The sequence below is a fragment of the Strigops habroptila genome, chromosome 11, assembly GCF_004027225.2.
Source record: "Strigops habroptila isolate Jane chromosome 11, bStrHab1.2.pri, whole genome shotgun sequence".
In the NCBI taxonomy this organism is placed as follows: domain Eukaryota; kingdom Metazoa; phylum Chordata; class Aves; order Psittaciformes; family Psittacidae; genus Strigops; species Strigops habroptila.
The window spans coordinates 12,151,833-12,174,174 of record NC_046360.1 but is presented as its reverse complement, the minus strand read 5'-3'; the positions used below and the strand labels follow the sequence as shown (position 1 = coordinate 12,174,174).

Here is a 22,342-nt window from a genome sequence, read left to right as displayed (position 1 = left end):
CTTAAGCTCCAAAGCACGGGGTTTCATATGCCATCCCAAGTTTTTGTTATCATTCAGTTTGATAACTCTGGCTAATCTCATTACCCCACGCAATTCCTGTTTGCCGTGGTCACGTACCCACAGAGCAATCCTTGCCCTCGCCTGGTAAGGAGCTCTGTCCTCCACTGGATTGATGGAAAACAAGCCTGGCTGTTTCCTCCCCTCTGTACCCCCCTCCAGCCTTCCCATCTCACCTCAGCAGCTGAAGGGGTCGCAAGACCACAATGAAGTAGAAGGGTTCCATGTTAAACGCCAGTGCCATGAGCCCCAAAAATGCAAACAGGGTGACTGAGAAGTCAAAGCTGGAGAGAAAACAGAACAAACACCATAATAAAATAAGAGCAATGATTTATCTCTAGTATTTCAGCAGAGAAGAGGTACTTGGTGATGCTCCAGCCTAACAAGATACACAAGGCCAGCCGATGGCCTCGTCTACAGGCCTAAAAACTCATCTCAGAAGTCAGTCTTTCTAACCAAACAATTTTGACCACCTCTCTCTCAAGAACATCAGTGCACACTTACAGATTCCAACCTGAGGACAGGTACTCAACAGGCCCCAGCCCAGTGGTCTTCAGGAGCAGCTCCACGCCATAGACTGTAAAACAAGATGACAGCCATGCTCAGAAATGAGCAGCATCACAAGGAGGGCTTATGCAAAGGTTTGCCCTCAGACATGTGTGATGCTTTAAGTACAGGACTTCTGAACATAGGTTTAACAGACCCCCACCCTCTTCCTTATTCTCTGTGTGATGCCAAAGAGACATTTTCCCTCCAAATCAACACATTTCCTGGTATTCATGGTGATTTCTCTCCAGAGCAGTCTCCAAACCTCTTAGTTGGCTGACTGTAAACTTATAATGCTATAAACATTGAGGCACAAGCTCCTGTAGGAAAGGCCAGAAAGTGATGCAGGGAATTCAGTCCTGCCTGTTCATTTCCTTCTATCTCAGGGGAACATATTGATAGGCTAGCCTTTACCTGCAGGGAGAGATGCTTTCAAAGACAAGCTGTTCTACTTTCCCCTCTGTCCTGGCAACACCTTGTGGGCCTGTATGTTAAAGAACATCATAACAACATGATGATGTCCTGTTTGTCATCCCCAAATCTTTCTTTCCAGGTTCCAAGGAGGGTGGTGGGAGAGAAGTGAAGAGCTGGGTGACAACATCCTTGTTAAAAGCAGCATTGCAGAGTGCCTCTGCCTTCAAACTTCCCTAACAAGTGTTTTGAAGACTAATGGCATGGAACTAGAGCTATCCTTTAGAGTAACCTCTCCTAGATTCTCCAAAGAACCTCCTTTTGCAGTTTTACATGCTATTTTCATTCAATGGAGCTATACTTTGCTTCTCCTCAAGCAAGAGACACTGGCAGGAGAAGGGAAGTGAATTCACATCACCGGAGAGTTCTACAGCAGTGCAATGAACCAGCACATGAAGATAAGCAATTGCTTGTACCACGTTCATGGCATTCAGTCAGAAAACTCATCAATTAGTTCACCTGGTCCTTTCAGTGTTCTCCTCAGCCCCTTGCACTCCACACTCCAACAGGACTGCCTTGCTTTGCGTGGCAGATCTGCAGCCAAACCAGAGCTGGAAATGCCTCCTGGAATAGCCAGTGCAGCACAGAGCAAATTGAACAAGTCCACAGAGAGCCAGCCCAGCTCTGGAGGAGCTCATCACTCTGCACCCTGTGCCTCACAAATAAGGCTGTTCTGCTCCCAGGGCTGAAGCCAGCCTGAAGAGTAAGAAAGCAGCTTTTGCAGAGTTGCAGCAGAGGTAAGAGGCAGCATGTTCCCATGGGTCTAATGTGGATGCTGACAACCCCTGCCAGGCACAGCATTGCTCTAGATGGAGTCTGTACACTTGTGGCTAGGTTTTAACTTCAAACTGAACATAGGAACAGAGCTGTCTGTTCCTCTCCCAACTCCTTATGAAATGACATCCCCTCTGCTGGAACCATCAGCTTACTTGTGAGGAAGACTATGTAGCTCCATGGGACGTTTCTGGAGAAGAAATTCCCTCCTGCAAGACACAAGAAGAGCTTTTTCTAGCCTTCTCTGTTTTTTAATCCCCCCAGCACCATAGTTGAGAAACAAGCTGTGATGTTGCCCACCTTGCAGCATGAAGGTTTCAACAAGAATCCAAACTCCATTCACAGCCACTACAGTATCTGGAAAACAAAGTAAAAACTCATAGCAAATCCACTCCTGGAGCAGAGGACATACATTTCCTAGGCTAATAAAAAGAGTACAATACAGGACAAGTGGCAGGGTCATTGTTTCCAATTCAACACACTTAGAGACTCTTCTATCCTGAGCGTTCTCAGGTCTTTTACAAATGTGGTACCTTTAGCTTCAGAAGGAAACAAAACTAAAAGAAACCAATGGTCTGAATTATGCTCTATCATTTTTACTCATAATTATCTTACCTTCTGGCATGTTATTACCTGTGTATTTCAGCTTCCTCCTAGTTCTGGAAGAAGATCTCAAGGACCTTTGGGTCCCCAACAGTGCAGGACAAAGCCTTGTTGGATCTATCGCTGCTCCCCAACATTCAAATCCTGAGAACTGGAGGTGCAGGACTTCTCCTTTTCACTCAGATCTCCTCACTCCACCCAACCTCTTCAGTTTAGCACCCCAATTTACAAAAAAACTTCTCCTCCAACATTCAAAAAACCTCCAAATTAGTGAGTAGGGACAGATCTTTTAGAACACAGCAATGTTCTTGTAGAGAAGAGGAGCACAGAATCATTCCTGCAGTTCCAAGGGATCCCTCCAGCAATAAGGATGCTCGCACCTTCTCAGGTACAAACAGAAGAAGGTGTTTGACTGACAAGGCAGTTCCTTACCCAGCATCCTTCAGCTGCAAGATAAAAACCTGAAGGCTTGTGAAAGGTACCACTAACCTACCTCAGCCCAAGCAGCTGACTCCTACAGACTCAGACCCACAAGTGTGTTATGAAGCAGTGAACAAATGAACCTCCCTTCCAGGCTGCAGTAGTGGTTGGTACAAGTATGAAGTTCCCTCCTTCTCTACCAAAACGGTACCTGAGCAATGGATCAGAGCAAAAACCAGGCCCCACCACACTGAAGACCCTGCAAGGGCTGGCAGACACAGCATACCAGCCCCAAGGGAGCCTAGCAGAGACAGTTTGTTACTTCTACTTACACATAGTGTATTGGAACGCACGGGACTTCACAAGGATGTTGATGCCTGCATGAAGGAAAGTATGACAAAACACATGTTTATGTGACCCTCCATACCTCACACAGATTCCTCTGTCATCTTCTTAGAGACATTTTTCATACCAATCCTCAGCACTGAAGCTACGCAGATGAGCAGATTATTAACTTGTACTTCTTAGGACCAAGTTCCAATTTCCTCTAGACTTTCAGCAATGAACTCACTGTCCTTAACCCCCAAGATGCCTTTTTTTCCCCTCTATGTCCTAGTTCTGTGGTGTGGACAGAGGTAAATGCAGCTGCTGAAGCACTGTCTGTGTTTGGAACACCACACATGCTGTCAAGGAGGGTTGAGAGCATCAGCAGAGATATGCAGGACTCCCAGAGCAGCTGGGTGTTTGGATCATGATGGTGTTAACTGTCTCCCACTAGCATGCAATGCTGAGAAAGAACTGCAGATAAGTTCTTACTTATGAATAGCTACATTCAGTCAGGAAACTTGGGACGTGAGAGATAAATCACATTATCAAGACAGATCACACTGATGGGTATTTCAGACCTCTTTCCCTTCCTGAGCAGCTGCACTTACAGAGTGGTTTGGGTTGGAAGGGACTTTAAAGCTCATCCGAGTCCAACCCCAACTTGACCTGTATGAGTGCTGGAACCACATCTTGGGAGTAGGAAGCCCAACAGCAGCCTTTGTGAAAACACAAATCCCACTCCACAGTCACTGCTGTGAGTTGCTGCCGGGGGTATGGAGAAGCTCCACAAACTACTGGATTTGGGAATCATAAATCCCCACCTAACTTCAGTGCTCAAAAAGGAATACAGCCCTCCGTGACCTCAGGGTTTGCTTCTGCCAAGAAGTCTCTTATTTTAAGGAAGCTGGGGTTTGGGTCAGAGCACAGGGAATATTTACATGACAGAAATCTTCCTTGGAGACTCTGAATACACAGAGAGTAGGTCAGTAGGCCTTCATTCAGTGGTTTACCAGGGACATAAGAGAAGGTCTCTTCAGAGGGCTCTGTCATTGTAAAGAAGTGCTCTTCCTGTTAGCTGAACATATGCTGTCATGAAAGCACAGCCTGTTACCTTTAAAAATAAGGAATGCTGTCCTTGGAAGGTCATCAAACCAGTGCTCCCGATTTCGTTTTGCCTGGAAGGAGAACAGCCACAATCAGAAGTAGTCAATGCTACATCCATAGAGAAACGTGCAGTGATGGACCTTATCCCCATCATCTGCTGCTTTTAGATTGCCTTGCTTTCCTACCCACCTTCTCTTTAATCACTGCCCTGCTTTGCTCTCCCTCCCACACACACTTCCCTTCTTTTCCACCCATTAAATACTCACCTTCCATTTTAAGCCAACAACTTCATAGAAATTGTAAAAATCCTTCAGACTGCAAAACAGAAAGAAGCATCTGATCAGAGCCTTGGAGCTGGTTAGATCCTTAACTGTCCTTGGCAGGCAGCAGCAGCAGAGAGTCCCTGCAAGTTATTAACTCCTTATTAGAGCTGAACCACAGCTGATAGAACTCAACACTGAGCTCTTCCCAGCCTGGCCAAGCAACAACAGGCACAACAGGGTGCAAAGCCCACCTTCTTTCTGTAATGCTACAGCTCTTAGAGGAAAATCTGGCTCTACTCAACTCCAGAATTCAACCACTGGGAGGGAGGTCCTGAGGCTTAGACAGCAAACTGCAAGAGATAGAGTTTGTACCACTCTTCATGAAGAAGTCTTGGACTGTCTTAATGCCTCACACAGTCCTTTTCTAACATCTCTGCACATTTTCTTTTCAAGGTAACAGTGATATTTGAACAAGGACATGAAAGCAAAGAAACTCATAAAACATGAATGCCTGTCTAGGTGTTTCAGGGTCAGGCCTGTAACAGCTTTTAGCTGTCTGAAAGTGAGGATGCTGAACTTCTCAGACTTTTACTGGTGTCCTTAGGTGCCTAAATTTAAGAACTCTGTTTTTCTCTCTATGCCCTTTTCCATACTTCTCTGGCACTTGATTTAAAGGAGAAGCATCAGCACCAGTTTCATGGGAGACTCACTCAGAGCCTATCTGTGGCCAGAACAAAGGATAAAGAAGAGAAGGTGTCTCCTGCGCTATTTCTTCCCTCTACTTCCATGCTGGCTGGAGTTAGTTGCACCCATCCACCCACCAGAATGGTAATTCTCTGCCTCATAACACAGAGGATGATAGTCCTGAAAGCAGCAGCAGAACCAGATTTTAATTAACAAAGCCCTAGGGGACACAGCCAGCTGCTGGTGAAACACAGAAACTTGTTAAGCTGCGAGGCTGCACTCTGTGAAGAAACCTCCTTGCAGGCTCTAATGCTGTTCCTCGGTTCCTTGCTCTGCTCTGGCAGGGGAGGTGGGAAAGAGGCTGCCTGGTGCCTGCCAGCAGAGCTGCATCCACCAGAGGGCACGCAGGAACTCCATCGCCTCCAAAGGAAAAGCTCAGCTCTCCGGGCACCCATCCCTCCAAGCTGCTTTCCAGGCAAAGCCTTTCAATCATTTAACTCTATTCCCACATCTCAATGTGCATTCCATAAACCCAGCCATCCTGTTCGAAGTACAGCCTACAGCTTCAGAGAGTAAAGCAACCTCCCTGCTCTGGGTGCAGCGGTAAGACCCCATCCTACCTGACTAAAGGAGTATTGCTTTGATTCAGTGCTTTGAAAGTGAGATAGCGCTCTCTGGCACACATCCGAGGCTTGTAAAACCGCAACAGCCCTTCAAAGTGCTTGAAGGAAATTCCAGACGGCCTCTGGAAACAAAGGAATGTTGTCAGAAGCAGCGACATCAGGCAGAAGCACACAGGGGCTAACTGATTTAATTCCCACTCTGGATTTGGTTTAGGCAGGATTTCTGCATCACTGTAAGATGCCATTATAACTAAGCCCCAGAAGTACCCTAAGCTATTATTGCAACGTGCTGAGCTAATCCCAGAGCACAGAGATCAGGATCTGATCCTGGCAATCAGTCCCCCCCCAGCAAATGCAGAACTCTTCCCTGTTGCCCTATCATGTGAAAATTGTCTAACCAGACACCTCAAGCAACAGAGTTCAACCCCTCTTCTTGGGAAATTAGTAGGCAGGCTAATAGATCCCATTACTAGCACTTCTATCAGCTATGTGCCCTAAACATGAACTAATCTACTAGAAGTGGGTTAGTTATTTTTGGGCCTTATTTCTCTTGCTGTTCCACAATTAAGCAAGAAATCAACCCTCTCCCCAAGTGCTCTGTCCTCGTAAAGAGCTGTTTGTAGCTGTGTTAGTTCTGTTTCTGAACCATTTACTCATGCAGTATCCAGCAAGTGCACCAGTTCTTCACCTGTATGACCCACCCCTCTTCTCATTACTGGTGCTTGAGAGGCAAGTCAAGTGACCCACGCTGAATCAGAGAGAAATCAACGACTGCATGCACTCCAGAACAGATTTCACTCATTTTATCAAGGCACTTCCATGATCTCACACTGAATTTCAGACTACTTCGGTTTTCCTCCAGAACCAGATACACACAAGTTACATGAATGAGAAAACCCAGTAGCCCTTGGTACGATTACAGCCAACAGACCTCAATCATCTCTTTTAGAACATGCTTTTTAAACTCCCCAGACCACTGGTGGTGTTAGAACACCGCTGACCTCCCCTCCTGCAGAGCCCTGTACCTGCTTGGTGATCAGCAAGCGGTACGCGTGCTGGATGGCCGTGCGCTTGTGCAGCAGCAAGGACTTGAACTTCCTCTTCTCGATGTCATTGAAGGTGTCAAACACAACAGCAAGAAGCTGCAGAAAGAAGACGAGAGAGAAAGTCATGTTTTGACCTTCATAGTCTGCAGCTACCTGAGGCAGTGCTTCTTCAAAGAGGCAGCATCCAGCCTAGAGACGCAACGAGAGGCATTGCCTGCAGGAGGCATTTACTGCACTGACTGAGGCAAGTGGAGTCAGTGAGGGCCTGTTGGCCATAAGGGATCCCCTAAAGGGATCACCAAGCACACTGCACACACACTGAGCCACTTTCTGGAAGAGATCCCGATGTTTCTGGCCTCCCAACACTTGCTAGTGGCTTTAAGAGCTAAGGCTAAACCTCACACGTGCCAACAGAACAGTATTAAAAGGTTTGGTAAAATGCCATGATTTCTTCCTGGAAAGCAGGTTTTGAGGGTTCTCTCTGGACTCACCCTTCTTTGGCAAACCCAGGTCAAAGCTAACCCTCCATCTAGGACAGCAGCAGTGAAAACCAAGCATCAAGTCACTCACCTTAGGTTGCAGAATTCCTCAACTCCTTTGGAAAGCCCTTTGCCACCACTCACATCCTCCCCTGAGCTGGTCCTGGCCCTGCCCTAGATGCTGCAAGAAGCAGAGCCAGCACAGCAGCCATGCTCTCACACTGCAGTTGTCAGCACTCTTCAAGTCCTGCCACCCTTAGTAATTCCATCCCCTTCAAACTGATTTAGAAAGTATTTCAGGCAAGGCCAGATCATAAAATGCCATTTTAGGATAAATAATTAAGCCAGAAAAGGACAATAAATTTCATGCAACCGCGTATGTCACTCCAAGCACGATATTAATGTGAGAGAAGCTGAAAGATACTCGTTATCATTTTGGTTTGTGTGATTTAGTTCAATTCCTTGTGGTTAAACATTAAGAGAGTCCTGTCTGTAGCAAAGCTGCCATTTCTGGAAGTATTCTGCCAAAGGGTCTCAAGTTATTACAGAGGCCTCCTGGCAATGGGGAAGCCTCTGCTGGGTAATGAGCTCTGAAGTCAGGCAGAGAGAATTCAAGTGCTTCATCAGGGGACTCACCAAGTTCATGATGAAGTAGAGCTCAATGGAGAGATACACTATGAAGAAGACACAGGACCAGGGGTTCCGGGCGTAAGATGGCATCATCACATCAGGGAAACTGCATCCAAAAAAACAGACACAAATGTAAGCACCAAATAGCTCATGCTACACGTCCCACTACAAAGGCAAGAGGCACAGGGGTGTGTGTAATCTCACAGCCAAAGAGCTGCACATTTCTACCTAACAGGGCTGCTCATGGCACAGAGGTTTGTGCCTAGCAACGAGCAGCAGGAACATGGAAGCATGGTGAAAAACATCAATATGAAAAGCACAGTCCTTGCACATCCCAAAAACCAAATGGGCAAAAGGGGTTTGTAACGGGGCTAAGGGCTGTGCTTTGACATTTAGCAGCAACAGCAACACACTCTCGGTGTGAGAGGGTTACAAGCTAAGATTTATTCCATCCTTGGCTAATTTCCTAACCCTCAGAGCTCTCCTTCACAGCAGATCAATATTTACCCACTGGTGTTATCCCCCTTTCCTAGTAGATAGGTGAACTGAAGCAGAGGAATAGGAAGTTACTTCACAACAGCAAACTGTTGGCTGACAAAGGAGCACAAAGAGAAACTTTCCCTTCTTGGTCCAAGGCCTAATAAAGGCGTTTCTCTCCTTATTGCCCTCACAGTGATGAAGTGGGCTGAGCTGCTTAGAGATAACTCTGCATCTGAGGTCACAGCGTCCTAAACCAAAATGAAATACCAGCTCTTCCCATGCAGGCTGACCCAGGAAATCTCCCTCTCATGCAGAGGAAAAGAGATTGAGCATTTCTGCAAATAAACTCACGGCTCTGCTAGATTTCCTTAAGGACAAAGTGAAATACTGAGCTAGAAAAGCCTCAACTTACTTTGAAGTGGTCAAAAGCACGAAGAGATTCACAAGGCTGTTCTCTAGGGTATTGAAGTACTGAAAGAAAACACTCCCATGACCAAATGCAAGCAGAATTTCATAGTGATATTTCATTCACAAAACAAACAACCCACCCTCCCACTTGAATACACGCAGCTCTGCAACTCCCTGATGCCTCCCCTAGGGAAAGGGCACTTCAGCATTGATCTGTTTTAAAAGTCTCTAACAGATGGCATGTGAAGAGTTAAACAATTAAAAGCTCATCTATTTGTAGTAGTTACTCCCAGCAAGTTACAGACTAACAGCAGCAGGAACTAGTGGCTGTTAGACTCTGACAGGCAGAGGCTGTCACCCAGACACCTTCCTCCCCTGGGGACAGTGGCAGGTGGCTCATTTGACTGAATTAAGGCACCAAGAACAAGGAACAACTCTGTGAATGTTCCCTTTGGGACATCCTGTCTTTAAGGAAGTTCTCTGCACTGTCTTCCCTCCGAGCAGAGGGCAAACCAGGGTAACACTGCCAAGCAGCCTCTGACCAGCTACGCCACCACACAGGAATAGGTTATGTCAACACAACGTTTGATTCTTCAGCCTGTCAAAATGAGACTGAAGCTTCAGCTGGAAGGATCAGTGATACTCACCGGATCCGAGTGGTTAGGAGAAAACAAGTAAAAACCTAGAGAAGCAGCAGGGAAGGGAGAGGAGGAGAGAAGAAAGGGGGAAAGAACAAACAAAAATAGTCTGTTTAATGTCAAGCATTAGTGAGTCTCTGTTCCCAAAAAGAAGGTCATACTAAGAGTGAGCCCTCTCTGAAACCATGAAGAGGAGGGTATCTGGAAGGGCTTCTCCATACAGATTTGCCAACGCATGACTTTGGCATTTCACCAATCCTTTTGGAAAACAAACTTTTTGGGGATGGTTTGAGTATAAGACTTGTAACAGGTACACTACAGATACATATATTTGTGGGAACGTAGACTAAACTTACAAGCATTGAGGAACAGTTGATGGAACCACAAACACACAGAGCACAGGCTATCCGCTAGCAGAGGTCAAAAGGACCTTTGTCTCAAAATCAAATACTCAGCTTCTAGATCTTTTGGATCTTTAATTCTGCCTTCCAGATGACTGCAGATGAAATGGGATAAATGGAAGAACTTGGCAGGACTTTGAGTCTGATCAGCTTTATGTTCACCCAGGCTGTCTTGTCTGGCTTAAGAGCATGACTTCACCTTCCATAAATACAACTCACCCAGGATGGCAAAAATCACCATGAAGAAAAGCAGGAGGAGAAGAATGTCAATAAATGGTGGGAGGGACTGGAAGATCTGTCGCAGATTTCTGAAAGATAGAACAGCAATAAAGTAAAACTTGCATGTTTTCTCCTCCAGGTTGGCAAGGGAAAAAACAGCCTGACAACACACCACACTTGAGGACTTTCTTCCCACTCCCTCCAAGGATTAGAAGTAGAAAGCTAAGATTGTTTCCAAGCTACCTATCTGTCCTTTGCAGTCAGCTCTCACGTATTGCAAACAATACTAATGTCACCCTGTCAACTTTCCTTCTCCAGACTAAAGACAAGCTCTGTGATTCATTGTGCAGTTTACAGACAAACCTGGGAGCCAGAAACAAAACAGCCACGTGTGCTCTCTGAGGGGGTTTATACAGCTGAGGACAGTACACATAAGCAATAGGACAAGGGGTAATTGGTTTAAACTTAAACAAGAGAAGTTCAGGTTAGATCTAAGGCAGAAATTGTTCCCTGTGGGGGTACTGAGGCGCTGGCACAGGGTGCCCAGAGCAGCTGTGGCTGCCCCATCCCTGGCAGTGTTCAAGGCCAGGTTGGACAGAGCCTTGGGTGACATAGTCTAGGGTGAAGTGTCCCTGCCCGTGGCAGGGGGTTGGAACTGGATGATCTTTAAGGTCCTTTCCAACCCAAACCATTCTATGATTTTATGAGCACATCCAAAGCTACTAGCTATGAAATTTCCCTACGTGGCCAAGACACTAGGTACACTTCAGTCACGATTACAAAAGGTTGATCCGAGATCTGAAATCCCCTTAAAGACACATATAGAGCTGAGATGCCTGCAGGATCAGGGTGCTTTTCCTCCAGCCCAGTCCCAGACATGACAGCAGAAAGCCCAGGCAGCTGCCCGCTCACCTTCTGACAGCCCCACAGTAGCGGCAGTCCACCAGGAAGATGCAGCGCAGAGCTCTCGTTATGCGCACGTGCGAGGTTTGGCGCACCAGCACCACGATGGCCTCGATGAACTGTACAAACAGCACACAAGTCTGCAAAGAAAGGGTTAAGGAGAGGCACAGCTCAGTCTCCTTTTGGCAAAGGCAAAGCTCTCACTGCCCACCCAATTTATTTGGACACTTGAAGCATGGGAGTTGTCCCTGAGAGCGTAAGAGATCTCACGTGAATCACTTGGCAGCTGGGACACATGGCTAAGTCATCTCTGCTTACAGCACAGGCCACTATTTAATCTGGTTCTTTGATTCCTGAAGATGCTGGAGGAGAAACACTAACACTCAAACACACAACTTACCTTTACCATAGTCCTTTTGTGCCTGATAAAGGTTTGGAAGCCCAGCCACCTCATCTTCATGGAGAGTTCAAAGACCACCACAATTAACGCGAACAGCTCCAGGGTTGCGTGGACCTGTTAGAATGCAGCAAAGCTTCTGGTTAAAAGCAGCAGCACAGCAAAGGCCAAGCTTCTGCCCTTCCTTTCTCAAGAAGCACATGGGTTTGACAATAGTCTGAGCACAGCTCTGGCACAGGCAGGAAAACCCAAGGCCACTCTTCAAGCTAGCACAGCGCTGGTTTTCAGTATCTGTATTTATTGCTTTGTGCTTATTGTCCTCTGAGCAGTAGGAGCGCAGAATTTCCTGAAATCCACATCCCTTTTGGACTCTAATAACACATCCAAAAACATATTGATACATTTGAAACAAAAGGTCACAACCCCAGTAACTTGAGCAGAAACACTTTTAGAAGACTGAGACTGAAAGGGGTCTCGTGCAGTGCAGGAGGGAGAGCTGCTGGGCAGAGAGGATTTCCATAGGGAAAGGTTTTCTCTTGATCCAGACATTCTGGACAACCAGAGACAGGGTCCTGATCAAGCTCTGGAACAGAACACTGCTTTGGGCAGTGCTGAAGGACCCTTTCTCTGTTGGAATATGCAAAATGCAGCAGAAAGAAGACAACAGTATTTTCTTATACCTTCAGCTTTAGTCACAGCTCAAAACCCAACTGAGTTATGCAGCCATGAGTCACTGTGAGGAATACTTTGACCCCAGGTTGTCACGGCTGTTCTACACCCCTGGCATGTCCTAGGGTGCCATTAACAGCCCCAAAAGCAGATGTAGATTCTCCCACCCGCAACAGCAGCTCCTAGCACTGTGCCTGACAGTGGTACCTCATGAAGTGGCTGTGGACTGACAACAGCACACACCAGATTGTGTGTCCCTTCTCTCAGCCTGCATTTTGGGAAGGTTAGACATAAAACTTCAAGTTACTCACACATTAAAAGGAGTGCTCACAGCACTGGGAGGAGAGGCCAGAAGAAGGTTTAGCAACCTGTCCCAGGCTGAGATCTGTCTGCGTTCTAGGAACCAGTGGTGGTGCGGAGCTAAGGGCACTAACCCTGAAAATGACTTTAACAGCACACAGATTCTTGAGTTATCTCAAGGAAAAACCCACAAACTTCTCAGTTACAAAATTTCACATCTGCACAAATGGATAATATGAAATAAATGATACTTTCATTGTGGTCTCTGCCCAGCAGATGAAAAAAGGATGTTTTGCTGACTGGCTTTTCTGCTGTCAACCAACTTACAGAACAAGCCAGGTGGCTTTTTTCCTGCTACTGCTCCCCTCTTCCTCTATGCTTAGCCTTCCTTTTCCTCTCACCCAGCACTGCAGAACAGGCAGACTTCTCCATTGTGCCCAAAAGTACTTACAAAGATGCCAAGACGGAGCATGGGAACAGCCGGTGCTTCGCAGAGAGACAGCAACAGGAGCAGCAGTGCTGTGCTCAGCTCCATTAGGTAGAAAAGGTGATTGTGTGCAAAGAGGTAGGCAGCAAGTGCTTTGGCATTTTTGGGGTGAGTGAAGAACTTATCATTATTTTCTCCTTCCTAGGGCAGCAGGAATAAAGAAGAGAACAGCATTAATGACTTTTGGTACTATAACAGAGCTTTCCACATGAAGAACACAGACTTTTAGAAGGATTAGATACAATTCCTATCAGACTATCCCCACTTTACAGCCTAACACTGATCTATTTATTGAGGAATGAACTCTAGACACAGAGGACACCCTCTTCTGTTCATAAGCATGTTTCAGTAATGAAACTCATTCATATCCACAAACTCCTGCTTCAGAAATCCTTAAAATGAAGAGTGCTGAAAGAGTTTATAAAGGTAGGCAAAGAAACTTCAGTCAAGACCCCAACATAAACACAGCACTTACTTGCAATCACTTCCACATGTTTACACATTTCTTTGATTAAACTTCTCCAGGACAGACCAGGAAAACACACAGATAAGCCCCAGGGCACCTGCCTGACAGTTGCTCCTCCTTATCTTGGCCTTGCAAAATGTCTGGGAGAAAACACTGGAGCACACGCAGTGTTTTCTGCTTCAGGAATGTGGGAAGACAGACTCCATGTAAAATTAACAAGCCTCAATGCTTATTTGTCACTCCCTCTTAACTAGAAAGCTTAATTAACATGAAAAGGTCAGCTACTCCATCTTAGCAATTTGCCTACAACTGATTTTTAGACAGCTACATCAGTACTATTTACCTCCAGGACGAAACTTAGTTTGGGGAGAATTTAGAGGCTTTTTCATGCAGAAGCATGAAAAACCCAACATCTTTTCTTTCTTGAATCAATGGTTTAAGCAAGGGAGCCTTAGTTACTCACAGGAAACTTGCAGCCTCTTGGAAACCATAATAAGATATCTTTTTTTTGCCCAGCTGGGACACTCAGATACACATGAAATGGTTTGTTTGTGGCTTTTTAAATTAACATCTTTCCAGGTAGGCAATTACTGCTGAGGACAGCAAGCTATTGCTATCAAAGCCGAGTAACTGTGATTACAAATGGATAATAAGGTCAGGAAACAGGATCTCTTCTAAGTGAAGCATTCTCAAGACTAATTCAGAAGAGGCTTTCAAACATTTCTCATTTACTCATCTCGCTTTCTGCTGAAGAACGAGGGAGCGCTGCCAGGTCAGCCAGCCAGCTTGTGAGCAGGACAGAACCCAGCAGCAAGCTCCATATTCCTCACTCCAAGAGAGCTGCAGCTCCCAGCAGCAGGGCATCCTCATTCACGCTTGACAAAACACACTTGCAGGATGAAAACCAGGCTGAATTCTGCCTCTCGGTAGCCAAGCAATTCAAAACGTTGCTGGACAGCAAAGTCCTCTTCTTCAGATAAGACTCTCTTGCCTGCAGCTACTGGTTCAAATAAACAAGCTGCATGCTCTTTAAGTTCTGCCTACATCAGTTCAAGGACGTTGTCATTATGACCATTGGTCAAGGCAGCAGCAAGAATAATGTGCATGTGAAGGGCCAAGCCTGCTGTGTACATTACCATCAGCCACTGCAGCAACTCAATGACCCTTTGCAGAGCAGCTCCAATAATTATGAGCTTAAACAAAAAGCCTGGGAGGGCCTGGAGCTATCAATGTATTCTCAGTGCTGCTCTAGCACATGACAAAGCTGAAGCAGAACTAAGGTCCAAGCCTATCTGGGTTTAAACTGGCAGAAGAGCAATACTTCCCAGTCCTGGGGGGTAGGAGCAGGGAGGAACAAATGGTTTCAGTCACCTTGCAGTTGGCTTAAGCAAAAAACTTAACTGGGTCCAAAGGCTCTCAAGCTGCAATGCAGAGCCGCTGAAAGGGAACAAAGAGGAGGAGGAAGAACGGGCAGTAGGGAACCAGCAGTGATTTCAGACTGGACAGCTCTGGGGCAGCTCAGTTTTGGGAGCTAATTCATCACACCAGACTGTACAGTGATCTTAAAAATATACCTTCATTGAAGCAACAACAGTGTTTCCTGTTGTTGGAGCATGGATGGGGGTGGTTTGTTTCTTCTTTTTCTTTATAAAGATAATAAATTTCACTCCTCAGCTGATCCTAATCTCAGCATGCTTTCTTCCTGTAGAAATCTACCTTGTCTTGTGTCTTACATGACTTGCAGTGCTTGATGGATGTTAAATAAACATCCCAGGGCCACCCACCCAACCTGCAACCAAGGCAGGAATAAGACCTGCACTTCCAGAACGTGAGATGTCTCCAGGAGAGCACTGACCATTCACCCTGTGATGACTGGAGAGATGAAATGACAATCTGTGACAAGTTACAGACATCTCCATGGCAAGGTGGCAGAACTGAACACACACTGAATCCCTCAACTACTACAGTCCTTGACACTGGAAGAGGTGGGAGAGGATGTGTAGCTTGTTCAGTTGCTCCCAAATGACTTGCCAGAGCCCATGTGAAGGTGCTTCCAGCATTGCCGCGCTCTTAGAATCATAGAATCACAGAATGGTTTCGGTCGGAAATGACCTTAGGATCATCCAGTTCCAACCCCCGGCCATGGCTAGAAGCATTTACCACTTCTTTGGGCAACCTGTGCCAGTGCCTCACCACCCTCACAGGGAAGAACTTCTTCCTTATATCCAACCTCAACTTCCCCTGTTTCAGTTTAAACCCATCACCCCATGTCCTGTCGCTACAGTCCCTAACGCAGAATCCCTCTCCAGGATCCTTGCAGCCCCCTTCAGATACCAGAAGCTGCTCTGAGGTCTCCACGCAGCTTCTCTTCTCCTTCAAGCAGATTCCTTCACGAAGAACCAAACTATTAACCTCAAGATGGAAGCTCTTTGTTTCTTCTAACAAAGCACCACCACAGTCTGAGGAGTCCATTTTTCACACAACACCCAGACAGCAGGGCTCACCTGGAGGTAGATTGCTGCCTCTTGGTAGTTCATTTCCCAGTTGTGTCGGGCAGAGCTTTGCTGCGCGCAGCAGTCCCCCGCAGCAGGGCTGGATGCATCATGAATAACATCATAGCTACCTCCATCTGCAGCAGAAGAATAAGAGACACATTGATTCACAATTAAGCAAGCTGAGATTGATCAGGAGGCATGAAACGAGGCAGGCAGCAGGACCAGAGGCAAGCATCAAGAGGTGGCAGAGTAGCCAGGACACTGGCAGCTTGTACACAAACTGATTCTTTGCATGTAGGAGCTTAAGAGACACACTCAAACTCAGCACTTCAACACAAGGATGCTCCCAGAAGATCAGCAAAAGAGACAACATCCTCTTTAACACAATAAGCAGGTCTCCTGGCTCAGGAGATCTGGGCTGTCATGTTGGTAGCATACTATCAGTAGCCATAAAGCATAAGCAGGCTGCTAGAAGTCTCTGAGGATGTCCGACCCACTAAAACAAAGTGGGCTTGCTAAAGGAACACTGCCTTTTCCCATGTAATGGTAGGAGAGGCCACGGAGGAACGGAGTACAGGACTACCACAGGGGAGGAAACCCGAATACAGAGGCCATGTAGCACACTAATAGCAGCAGGCAGGATTTTCAGTAGAAAGCCTCATTTTCCAGAGCTCTCTGGAGTTGAAGCATCTTTGCACCACTCTTCTTGATGCAGGTAAGAACCAATACCCTGCTGCTGGAAACAAACAGCAAGAGTTTCTCTTCCTATTTCTCTTCCTATTTCTCCTCATATCCCACAGATTGATGTTGGAACTTTTAAGTCTCACCAGGAAAACCCTGCCAAAAACTGCTTTACTGAACACTAGCACCAGATTTCATAACTAAAGATTTCATTAAAGAAATACAATTCAATAGCAAAAAGCAATTCCCAAGCATAGCTATACACACACAGTGCCCTTCCCATGGGAAAACTACACAGGACACATATAAACTCCATAATACTAGGTGGTTTCTGCATTCTACAGCCTCAGTGCTATTAAGACACATGAAAACCAGGCATGAACACAATTACTGTTCAAAAAGGGAATGTCACTTGGTTGCTGCTTCTGAGACTGGGATTTGGATTTTGTACCTTTGACAAAGACTATATCTCAGTGAGACCTGCTTAGGACCATGCAGGAAACCTGTGGTGGAGCTGCCCATGCACTCAGTGCTCCAGAGTTTCAATCACTACCCAAACCACACAGTTCTTGCTCTCAGCAGAGACTTCCCTCCTCCAGTGCCTCATGTTCCCAAAGAGGGCACATGTAAAATGGATCCTGCCAGTGCAGAAGTGCTGATTTCCTGCTTCTTATGAGCACAGAAGCTGTGATGTGGTAGCTTGTTCTCTCTGTGTTATGAGAAGTTATCTGAGAGTGGGAACAAAATGACAATGAGGTTCCTTTCATCTCTCGTGACAGCATGCTGAAGATTTGCTGCATCTCTTTGCTAGGACAAAATAATCCTGATGGAATTAGTGATTCAGTCTTTTTAAAACACCCTCTGGAGTGGAGAAAGTGCCAATGCCAAAAAGATCTACCCCCACCAAGAGAAACAGCACCACTGTGCTCCTGGCAGAAAGGCAGGGAGTGGGAAGCAAGCAGAAACCCCTTCACCATTGCAGAGCCCCAGCTGCCTTTTCCACCCTCAAATCAAGGGAAGATAACATTTATCTGGGATTTGTGAAGCCTTTCCAGATTGCATGCTCAGATTGCTGAGAATCCTGCAGCATGAAGCCTATTTCTCTTCCTTGCTTCCCCCAGAGCCTTAAAATACCACTCAAAATCTGGACAAGTGTTTGAATGAGGCTGATTCCTCGCCCACATCCCTTTCACACCTTGAATGATCACATTGCTTGAACAAAATGAATGATGGAGCTTTTTATTTATGCCCAGGACTGGAATCTTCTGGGTTTGTTTGCTCTGTAACTCAAAGATGACAGCAACATGCATTAAATTGTGAGCTCTAAAAAGTTCTTAAATATTATTATTTATGAGGCTTTTACCGGGTGTGCGTTTCAAAGAGACAGACTGCAGCCTGATAGCAAAAACCCTTCTGCACTTTCAGTGCTCCTTTCTGTCATAGAACCACAGAATCCCAGCCTGGTTTGGGTTGAAGGGACCTTAAAGCTCACCCAGTTCCAACCCCTGCCACGGGCAGGGACACCTTCCACTAGAGCAGGTTGCTCCAAGCCCCTGTGTCCAACCTGGCCTTGAACACTGCCAGGGATGGGGCAGCCACAGCTTCTCTGGGCACGCTGTGCCAGCGCCTCAGCACCCTCACAGGGAAGAGCTGCTGCCTCAGAGCTCATCTCAGTGTCCCCTCTGGCAGGTTAAAGCCATTCCCCTTGGCCTGTCCCTACAGGCCCTTGTCCAAAGCCCCTCTCCAGGTTTCCTGGAGCCCCTTTAGGCCCTGGAGCTGCTCTAAGGTGTCCCCTTCAGGAGCCTTCTCTTCTCCAGGCTGCCCCAGCCCAGCTCTCTCAGCCTGGCTCCAGAGCAGAGCTGCTCCAGCCCTCGCAGCAGCTCCGGGGCCTCCTCTGGCCTCACTCCAGCAGCTCCACGTCCCTCTTGTGCTGTTGCCCCAGAGCTGGACACAGGACTGTGGGGGGGGGGGAGTTCAGGAGACATTGAAAAAGCTCCGAATCCACACCTTGGCTGCACCAGCTCTTTTGGGGAAGAGGGACATATTAAGCAGGTCCTTACAATATTACCATGTTATTGGAGCATTACAGTAGATACAAAATTTAAGAACATCAAAACATACTGTGGGGTCAAATCAGCAAAGGTTTGCAGCATTAAACAAATGAAGCATTAAACCAAAAGATGCCAAAACTACCTTTACCCTGAAGTATTTTTTTCACAAAGACCAACCTCTCTTTGGAAAGGATCAACAGTAGGAAAAGAGACACCCCAATAAAAACCCAGGCCCCCTCTCTGCCTTTCACACAGGGGGCTCGCAGCTGAAACAGAAGAGATGTCCCAGGAGATCAAGGTTGTGAATACAAAACAGCACTCAAAGATGCAAATCAGAAACAAAAAATAACTCTAGAAACCAAGATGTTTTCCTCCTGTCTCAACCAGACATCATCTTTCCTAGACACAGAAAATGTACTGGCGAAGTGGGGAGCTGCATTTTGTGGCTCAGCTCCTTCCTCATCAGGTACCAGAAGGTTGATCTAACATCCCTGAGGCAAGAGCATCATCTGGATAATAAATAATAATAAAAATAATAATAAATTTGAAAAGCAACCCTCTGCCTGTTTGTTTGGCAGCCCTCCAGCTAGCTAATTTCCTCAGCTGCTCCCATGATAACAATGACACAGACTAATGCAACCTCCAACTCCGCTCAGCTCGTGCTGCAGAACATCCCCGACGGCATTTACCATTAGTATGGAGCTCAATGAGATAGGAGGATCTCTCCACAGGACTCCCGTAATCCTCGAAGTAGATGGCAGGCTGCTCTCTCCACTGCATGACAGCTCCCACATCGGGAAGCAGGCACGCTTGGCTTCAGGGATGGGGACAGGGAGACAAGTGAGATGTGAAGTTCCTCCCTCCCTCCCCTCTGAAAGCTGATCCTCAATTCGCAGCTTCTTCAAGGGAAGAGCTGCAGAGCTTTCTCTTGAAGAAGCTACAGAAAGCACAGAAGGTTTTCCTCTGCTCTCTGCAGAACTAAACGTTTTCTCCCCTCCCCTCTGAGGAAGGTGGCTCAGGCTTCAGTTAAATCGTTTCCCTATCGCTGTCTAAGCAGCAGGATGTTTCTAAGTGCAAGTTGTTGGAAGGCTTAGCGGCGGGACAAAGAGCTTTTAAGCATGACCGTGGTGGGGAAGCAAGGCGTTGTGTGCCATGCTCTCTTATTTCGGAGGAGAGCAAGAATGTGCTCACCAGTGAACGTGAACAGCTAACGGGAGAGGAGTCCAAGTGCTGCCTAGTCACAGCGAGGAGCCTCCCCCCTGCCCCCAGCAAGAAAAGAAAACAGATATTTGGGGAGTTCACAGTACAAGGGGCATGATGAAGTAACCGAACTGAGCTGCTCACAGATGGCAAAGCTTCCTTCCACGCTGGTGTAACTTATCCCAGACGTTCCCTGAAAAGGGAGAGGGGGGAAGAAAAGGGGGGGGGGGGGGGGAAGGAAAAGCAAAACCAGCTGGCTGCTTACACAAGGCATCCGGAACGATACTGCCGGGACTCCAACATTCCCATTCAGTGCAGCGGAGCATGCTCCTGTGTAAATAGTTTCCATATGTCATCATTACAATAAAAAACAAAACCACCAAGAAAAAAAAAAAAGAGAGAAAGAAAAAGAGAAGGAGCAGAAACTTTCCAGAGCCCAAACCTCTCCCTTTGCAAAACAAATTCCCTGCTTAGGGGAAGGGAAAAGTCTCCTTTGGCCCAGAGAGCAAATACGCTCCTCTCGTTCGGAGGAGCGCATGGGGGATCTCGAGAGCAGAGCTGGAAGGGGAAGAAGGGACAGAAAACATTCCCAGGAACAAACCACCCTCCCTGCCAGGCTATGACACGTCAAGCTGAAGTCAATTCAGACTTTCATTGTTTGATCTTTGGTGTCTGCATTTGGTTTAATTGATAATATATATGCATTTTTTAATCCAAACTAGTAACCTCCCCGAGATTCAAAGAGTTATAAACAAACTCTACAGGGTTGCTCTCCCATTTGCCTCCGAGCTCTCCCAGTCTGGCTCTCATTAGCCTGTTTGCCAGATGTTCTGCTTTCTAGATAGCTCACACTTTTTATGGCATTACACTGAAACAGACTGAGATGCTTCTAATTACCTCCTCAACTGCCTCCAAAGTCATGTGCCTCCACTGGACTTACCAGGGCTTTCTCCTAAAAGGTTGAGTAAGGTCTTGATGGAGCTGCTAGTTGCCATCCTGTCAGGATAATGCTATTTTAGCACGTATACCTGTGATAACAGAGCTCTGCAAGCTGTGTGGAAGGCAGAGCAAGTGACATAATGCAGCAAAAATATCCTTATAGTTAAATCTGTCATTCATACTGACATCAGCAGCTTCTCTGGGCACCCTGTGCCAGCGCCTCAGCACCCTCATAGGGAAGAGCTTCTGCCTCAGAGCTCATCTCAGTGTCCCCTCTGGCAGGTTAAAGCCATTCCCCTTGGCCTGTCCCTACAGGCCCTTATCCAAAGCCCCTCTCCAGGTTTCCTGGAGCCCCTTTAGGCACTGGAGCTGCTCTAAGGTCTGCCGGAGCCTTCTCTTCTCCAGGCTGCCCCAGCCCAGCTCTCTCAGCCTGGCTCCAGAGCAGAGCTGCTCCAGCCCTCGCAGCAGCTCTGTGGCCCTTCCTCATTAAACATAATCTAGTACCAATTTTGTCCTTTCTTTCCTTCTTGCAACCTTGTTTGTAAGAACTGTCTTGCATTTACCCCTACCCATACAGTCATCATTTCTTCTTCATGAACCCTGTTAGGGAACACATTTGCCAGCTGTTTTTTCACAGGAGCACTGTCTTTTCCTACTGGAGCTGGACACACTTCCAAGAGCGCAGGCTGTCCAAGGCAAATGTGGCTCCCTGGAGCTGAGCAAACGCTTCCCAAGTTTGCTGCAAGAGTCCATATGGCATGCAAGCAGCACAAAGGTCTCACTGGGAGGCTCCAAGCCCTCTGCAAGCAGGGAAAAGGGCACGAAGCAGGCTGAGAGTGACCCGGCTGCACTCCCTCATCACCATCACTGCTGCACCATTTAACCAGAGCCATTTCTTCTCAGGCTTTGCATTCATCACACCACCTCTGTTCCTTACACCATCCATCTTGACTGTATTTGTACCTAATTACCCAAACTCACAGAGCTCAAGCTTTCAGCTAAAAGAAAACTCAACCAGGCATCCAGCAACGCTGGAAGGCCATAGAAGAAGGTAGATCCCAGCAGGATCAAAGATGGTTTTGGGGTTCCTGGACCTCCTGACCTGTCCCAGTGCAGGACCCCCAAGCTGCCAGCTCTCTCAGCGACCCCACTCCCTGAGGCTGCAGTGACGATGGAGAAGGCTGCAGGAAGAGGACAGAATTTATCCGTCACAGACAAGCAGAAGCACTCCTCTCTCCTGGAAAGCCAGGAACCGCATGAAGCGCCCACACAGAAGATGCGAATCCATGAAAAACCATGGAAATGAAGTCGATGCCTACCCTTCCCCATCACAAGCTGTACAGGCACCTGCAATCCCAAAGCCAAGATATTAGTCAAGTATGCTGGAGTTGTACCAGCACCAACCATGGCATTTTCCTTTCCAAGTGCTTACATGCCATGTAGCTTCACCTCCACAGGATTTATCTCCCCGCTCCATTGCGGCTGATAAGAAACTGCTCCTTTCCAAGTGCTGAAGCATGAACATGTGTGCATTTGGCTTCTTCAAGGCCAGACTCACCTACCCAGGAGGAACAAAAGCTG

General features: G+C 46.9%; 1 protein-coding gene across 2 annotated transcripts in view; it reads right to left on the bottom strand.

Annotated features, from left to right (window-relative positions):
* TPCN1 (two pore segment channel 1) overlaps positions 1-22,342 on the bottom strand; it is a 48,170-nt gene that overhangs the window by 11,221 nt on the left and 14,607 nt on the right. Inside the window, exons 1-18 of one of the 2 annotated variants that reach the window (XM_030501480.1) lie at positions 19,312-19,423; positions 15,900-16,024; positions 12,894-13,070; positions 11,477-11,590; positions 11,086-11,216; positions 10,174-10,262; positions 9,563-9,597; positions 8,920-8,978; positions 8,034-8,133; positions 6,898-7,014; positions 5,870-5,994; positions 4,569-4,617; positions 4,310-4,373; positions 3,204-3,248; positions 2,149-2,205; positions 2,004-2,057; positions 562-634; positions 234-341 (exon numbers count right to left, since the gene is read on the bottom strand). In XM_030501480.1, coding sequence (XP_030357340.1) covers positions 234-341; positions 562-634; positions 2,004-2,057; positions 2,149-2,205; positions 3,204-3,248; positions 4,310-4,373; positions 4,569-4,617; positions 5,870-5,994; positions 6,898-7,014; positions 8,034-8,133; positions 8,920-8,978; positions 9,563-9,597; positions 10,174-10,262; positions 11,086-11,216; positions 11,477-11,590; positions 12,894-13,070; positions 15,900-16,024; positions 19,312-19,402 — 1,613 coding nt within the window. In that variant the 5' untranslated portion in view covers positions 19,403-19,423. Of the gene's footprint in view, positions 1-233; positions 342-561; positions 635-2,003; positions 2,058-2,148; positions 2,206-3,203; positions 3,249-4,309; positions 4,374-4,568; positions 4,618-5,869; positions 5,995-6,897; positions 7,015-8,033; positions 8,134-8,919; positions 8,979-9,562; positions 9,598-10,173; positions 10,263-11,085; positions 11,217-11,476; positions 11,591-12,893; positions 13,071-15,899; positions 16,025-19,311; positions 19,424-22,342 lie in introns of those variants that run through there. The other variant, XM_030501479.1, reaches the window with a different exon arrangement.